At 37.1% G+C, this 6,029-nt stretch overlaps 1 protein-coding gene across 2 annotated transcripts in view; it reads right to left on the minus strand.

Moving 5' to 3' along the window:
- The window catches only part of LOC132313668 (kinesin-like protein KIN-7K, chloroplastic), a 49,552-nt gene extending 43,750 nt beyond the window's left edge, over positions 1 to 5,802 (minus strand). For both annotated transcript variants that reach the window (XM_059812553.1, XM_059812552.1), the window contains exons 1-4: positions 5,438 to 5,802; positions 5,054 to 5,288; positions 4,818 to 4,915; positions 1,829 to 1,918 (exon numbers count right to left, since the gene is read on the minus strand). In XM_059812553.1, the coding sequence (XP_059668536.1) occupies positions 1,829 to 1,918; positions 4,818 to 4,915; positions 5,054 to 5,283 (418 nt within the window). In that variant the 5' untranslated portion in view covers positions 5,284 to 5,288; positions 5,438 to 5,802. The remainder of the gene's footprint in view (positions 1 to 1,828; positions 1,919 to 4,817; positions 4,916 to 5,053; positions 5,289 to 5,437) is intronic.
- Positions 5,803 to 6,029: the final 227 nt, after the last annotated feature.

Below are 6,029 nucleotides of genomic sequence, written 5' to 3' on the forward strand. Positions count from 1 at the left end.
CATCGCCATTCTATGGGAAACCTTTCTATATGATCTTTCTCCATCTTGCCATCACCTAGAATAAAAAAGCATTTGACACTTTCATAACAGAAAAGATATTCTAAGTCCACCTAGTTGACTGCAAATTCCATCCCCAGAATACAAAATGCATGTGTTACCAAATAGAGCTCTAAGCCATCCTCATAGTAGGTATTGGCAGGATCTTACTAAAATCTGCTATCGACAGGCAGACATGCAGCATATTTCCACTTCTCCCAGGTCATCTTATGCAAACACTGGTTAATATCTTCAAATCGTCAGTTAAGGCTAGATTAGGCGTCTTAACTACATAATTAAGCCTAAAAGGTCTCAGCACAAGTCCTGAACATCTAGAGGTAGCCACCATAAACCTTCAGCCTACCCCGAAATATATGTAGACCTACGAAGCCTAACAGAAGCTATTTGAAGAGAAGCCCCTAACATTTATCTCTAAATTATTTAAACCTTTTTTCACATTTAGATAAATAATTTTAAGAATATAAAATGGAATATATGGAGTGTAACTTTAGTAAATCTAGAAATAAAAATGAGGATTTAGTGAGGATTGAGAATCAAGAGGTACAAAAAAAATGACCATTTTTGCTATTTAGGCTCAATTATTCGTAATGAAGGAGAAATTGGAGATGGCGTTAATCATAGAATGGGTTAAATGAAGGAGTGCATCTAATATATTAAGTGATAGGCGCATGCCCATACGATTGAAAGGGATGTTCTATCGAGCAGCTATTAGAACAGCCATACTTTATGGCACAGAATGTTGGGTAGCTAGGAAACAACACATGCATAAAGTTTGCAAAATTACAATTGTAGAGAAGGATGTGCAGTAAGACTAGAAAGGATAGAATTAAAAATAATCACATTTGGGAGATGGTTGGAGTAGCACAATTTGGAAATTAAATGGGTGAAAATCGGTTAAGAACTTGAGATGGTTTGGTCATGTGCAAATGAGACCTTTAAGTACACTAGTTAGGAAAATTGACATAGTCCACATTGAAGGTTTGTTGTTGGGAAGAGGAAGACCAAAATTAACCTGGGTAGAGTTAGTTGTAGAGTTAGCAAGGATGGATATGCTAGCATGTGGATTAACTGAGAGTGGAATAGACACATAGAACTCATGTAGCCGAGCCCAAGTAGTTGGGAAAAAGGCTGGTGGCGGTTGTTGTAGATAAATAATTTTAAGAATAGAGAGTAAAGTTTCCTTCCCTCCAAATAATTAAGATATTTTTTGCATCCAAGTAAATAATTTAAAGAATGTAACGATTAGTAGGGGGGCCAAAGGCCCAAGTATAATTTACAACTAGGACAAGCCACTCTGGTACAACCAATGCCCAGGAGTCAAACAAGCAAGTGGGGACTGCTGGACAAGGCCAAAGAGAGGATGCAGAAACTGGTGTTAGTCGATCACCACGAGCATAGCCTATCATGCTTTGTTGAGCAATCGATTATATTACAAGAGAAGGAGGATCAAATGACTCCAAGTATTACGCCATGCAACCTAAATTTATAAACTAATACAGGAAAATGAGACTGAAAAATCATGTATTTATCATATTCAACTATAGAGCATCAATGTTTTACTAGAGATTAGACAAGCAGGAGAACAACAATTGCTCCACATAATTGGAACATACTACTTGTGTTAACAACATAATAAGTTCATTTCCCAAACCAATATAATCAGAAACAAACTGATGATTGAACAAAATCAACATGTTTCCCCAGAACAAGATCGATTTAAGAACATTAATTCAGACAAACTAAGACACAAATAAAGAATAATACTCTTTACCATTGACGCCTTCCATGGCACCACTAACAACATGCTGTGCAGCAACATCATAGACATGACGTGTTGTAGTTGTAGGGCCAAATACCCGATCTGGAAGCATACCAAGAAGACATTCAATTATATATAGAATGTTAATCAAATGATTAGTTTGTACAAGTTTTTACATTTCAAACATGTGATGAATAATTGACATGGAAAGAAAGCATAATATTTCTTCGAGTTATTGAGAGAAATAAAAAAGGATTAACAAACACGTACAACAAACTAGAACAATATTTAAAGTTTTTACAACAAAAAAAAAATTTATTTGAAGAACAAACTTGAAACAAGGCCAGCTTGGAAGTTGTTTTATTTCAATGTAGAACCTTTGAATAAGGCTGCAGAACAAATGAAGTAGCTCAAGCTTGTTTCCGCAACTTTCAAGCTTGGAAAAAACACCACCATGTAATAAGACTTCAAAGCACCAGCTTTTCAATCACCACCCCCTCCCTCAACATTTTCTACTAAACATTAAACAGCTCAGCTCATCCACTACATCCACCTCCCAATAATCAACTAACACATAAATCTAAAAGATCACACATTACATCTTACTCAGCAGACCTGAGATATGCAGCAGTCACCACCACCACAGCTTCTTTGTTCTCCGCAATGCCAGAAATCTCTGCAAACGATGTCTTCAGATCTACCTCCCAGCACCAAATGTGAGACAAAGGTAAACTTTCTGACAATCTCCCACAGAAAGTAATGAAATGAGCAGTCACTGCCACTTCTCAATCCCTTTCCAGAGACCAAGCCATGGAGCCCTAATACTTTCCTTCCACCATCTTTCCTATGGGTTTCTCCCATCTGTCACAATCCATAAACACTTACCTAAAAGGGTTTTGATTGAGCACCTTAAGCTTTCAGAGCCTCAACCCCTACAATGGATCCCACACGCTGCCCAGTCCACCATATGGTACTTAAATTCATCCTCCAAATCCCGCCCCAAAGAAAATGATTCCATAAGCTCTCAAGTCTATCTGCTACTGATGATGTAATTGTGAAGAGCTACATGAAGCAAGTGAAAGAAGGTTGAGGCATTAACCTTCCTCCCTAGGATAAGAATTGTCTATTCTACTAACAATCTCCTCTTGAACCTCTATACTACTCAATCCCACATAGCCTTTGCTCTCACAAAAGCACTCAAAAAGTCAATTTTAGCACCAAATACGTAGAAGGTAGACAGCCCACCTTGCAGATGCAAAATGGTAGCTTAATTATCCATCTTTCCCACCTTTTCATCTGAGGATTTGCCTTAAAACTGATACATAACCGTGAAAATAGTGTAGCTACCAGCCTTGTCCCTTGGCGTGCCAAAAGTAATCGTATCATTGACATATCAACTGTTTTCTTTAATCATCCAACAAAATCCTCCATTACTATAATATGGAGAAGAGGCAAAAGGGCCGTTGTTGCAAATTTCTAAAGTTGGCAAAAAAATCTCAAGTCACAAACCAAAACAGAGAACCTAACTGTCGAGAAGTGCGAACTGATCCAATTGTGTTCCATTGGCACCTAAAACCCATCTTTTTATCACATACAGTAAAAGGCTCCAGTTCACTAGTACGTAAGCCTTTTAAGTACCAAACTTACAAACTACCAACTCATCACTCTTTATGAAGAAGAATAAGTATGGTAACATAAAGCGCACACAACAATCCTTCAAATCAACCACACCTTTTTTAGGATTAATGAGATCAACGCATTCAAATCCCTCACTAATTGGAGTAATAAACACGCATAATGGTGTTATTACAACCCTTTCTATGGCAAGTGATTTATGACTATCTTGAGGCCATGTTTGGAATTGGAATCATTAATTGAAATCCATATTCGAGGAATTGGGGGATTCCTATATGTGAAATGTGAATGCACATGGAATCAAGTGGAATTGAATCAAAATTATGACTAATAAAGTATAGAAAGAAAAAATAGTATTTGTAGGAGATGTAATCACTAACCAATATGGGAGCACCTTAATGGATTGGTGAAAATCATGGTCACTACACCTCCTCTCTACTAGTGTTTTTATTCCCACACACAAGGGAATGCAAATACCTCCACCACAATCAACCCCCTTCCTTTTTGCCTAGGTTTGGGTTGAGATACCCTACCATTAGGTGGAGGCACCCAAAATACTACGATCAGACTAATTAGTGCCTTTTAGTTCTAACAACCAAAGGTGGTCTAAGGATCATTAATAATAAGACAACTAAGTACAGTACATTTTACATTTACCAATTCAATTGAAAGAAACTTTCTGCAACAAAAAAATTGTCCATTCATGAATTGCAGTATAGGATCTAAGGCAATCATAAATAATCATGTTTACAGATGCAACATAACTAAATTGAGATGAATGAGATTAATGACTATAATGGATAAAATTAAAACCATGAACGAATTTTCAGAATATGATGCCACCAACCAACACAATTTGAGAAAAGGTTGATGGAGATGTTTTGGACAAATGCAACCATGAGCTGTCAGTGCACTAATGAGGAGTAATACGGTTTAGGTCAGTTTATGACACTTGCAAAGTCAAAATATCTTAAAACACACGCAACAACCAACCAATTAACCATTTGAACAAGAAAAACAAACATGTATATTTATTCATACAATTTCCACCCTTTCCAGAACTTTTATGTCACTTGTTTCTAGATAAGTAAATACAATTTTAAAGTTTTAAACCTACTCATACATTTTATAATCTAACTACCAAATTGTCAAGATTAACCACAGAGTAAATAATTTAATGGTATATAAACTTCTCATTTTATTTTTGATAACTCTTTGTTTTTGCATTCCAGTGGTTTCTTCATTACAAATTATTTAGTTCCTCATTCACTTCTTTAACTAGTTATGTGGACAGGAAAGGTAATAAATTTCAAGACTCCACAAGTATTTTGAACTTTTTTTCTCCAAATATGTCAGAATCACGTACCATAGGCATATGCAATCGATGGATTATGCTCACTCCGTACAATGCTTTCACCGTCTGCATACCATGCAATCTCTTCTCCTTGCCGAATTTCTCTTGGACTACTCCAAACACGAACGAAACGTTCAGAAACATTGACAAATAATTAAACCGAAATCGGAAATTCAAAATTGGAACGAAACACTCCAAATCATAAAATTAACGAAAAAGTAGACCAAATTCGGAAATTCAGAAAGCACCTGAGCGGCCGAAACCGGACAGTAACAGTTACATTCTCTTTGGATCCCTCTGCATCCAAACTCTCGGAGTAGAAGTACTGCGGTTTACTCCTCGCGGACGACGCCGGTGAACTCAGACCGTCAACGGAAGCTTCAGGAAACTGTTTGGACGACGTCGTGGTCGATGACGAAGGCGAGTTCCCTGCTTTTGAGCTCGATTTCTTAGTGGCCGATCCTCGTTTCGGCGCCATTGTAGCTTCAAATTGAAACAACTAAGAATTACTAACAATCAAGAAAAACAAGTAGAATCGTTTAACAAATTAACACATTATATAGTGTGATTTGAAGAAATCAGCCGAGCAGTAAACGAATACACAATAAAAATAGAGAGAGATAGAATTGTACCGGATATCTTTTCAGGAGTAAAGGATCTGTGAGAGAAAGTAAAGGAAGAACATAATCATCATAAGGATTATGAGAGAGAGAAATGTGAGGCTTATACTAGGGCTATTTTACGAGATTATATTGCTTGCCTTGGAAGCGATGCCATTTCATTGAAAGGCAAAAACACATTTTCAATCTATACTTTCTGCTAGTAAAAGAAGATCTATACTTTAGACACACAGACACAGAGAGAGAGAGAGAGAGAGAGAGAGAGAGGACACGAAAAGAGCGTGTGCGTAGGGGGAGAGAGAGTGCGAGTAGGTTCAACGTCCAATCTAGAGAGAGAAAGTAATGAGGGTGTGTGTGGAGTTAAACGTCCGTTTGTCTTTCATTCGTTTTTTCTTTGTGAGAGACGAAATGTCATTTCCGTTTTCATTTCATTTTTTTTTTTTTTTTTTTTGCAGACGTACGTGTGCGATGATATTGACGACCCGGGGGTCTAAATAGGATAGCAGGTCTAAACTAATGACAGTGAATGAAAGCACCAATATGCGTAAATTACGGAATGGAAAAAAAAAACTTTCTTTGTACTGTGATTTGCGCGTGTATTACA

Source organism: Cornus florida, unplaced genomic scaffold (genome assembly GCF_030987335.1).
Source record: "Cornus florida cultivar Cherokee Brave unplaced genomic scaffold, ASM3098733v1 CherokeeBrave_3.0.0_Hap2_Chr06, whole genome shotgun sequence".
Lineage (NCBI taxonomy): Eukaryota > Viridiplantae > Streptophyta > Magnoliopsida > Cornales > Cornaceae > Cornus > Cornus florida.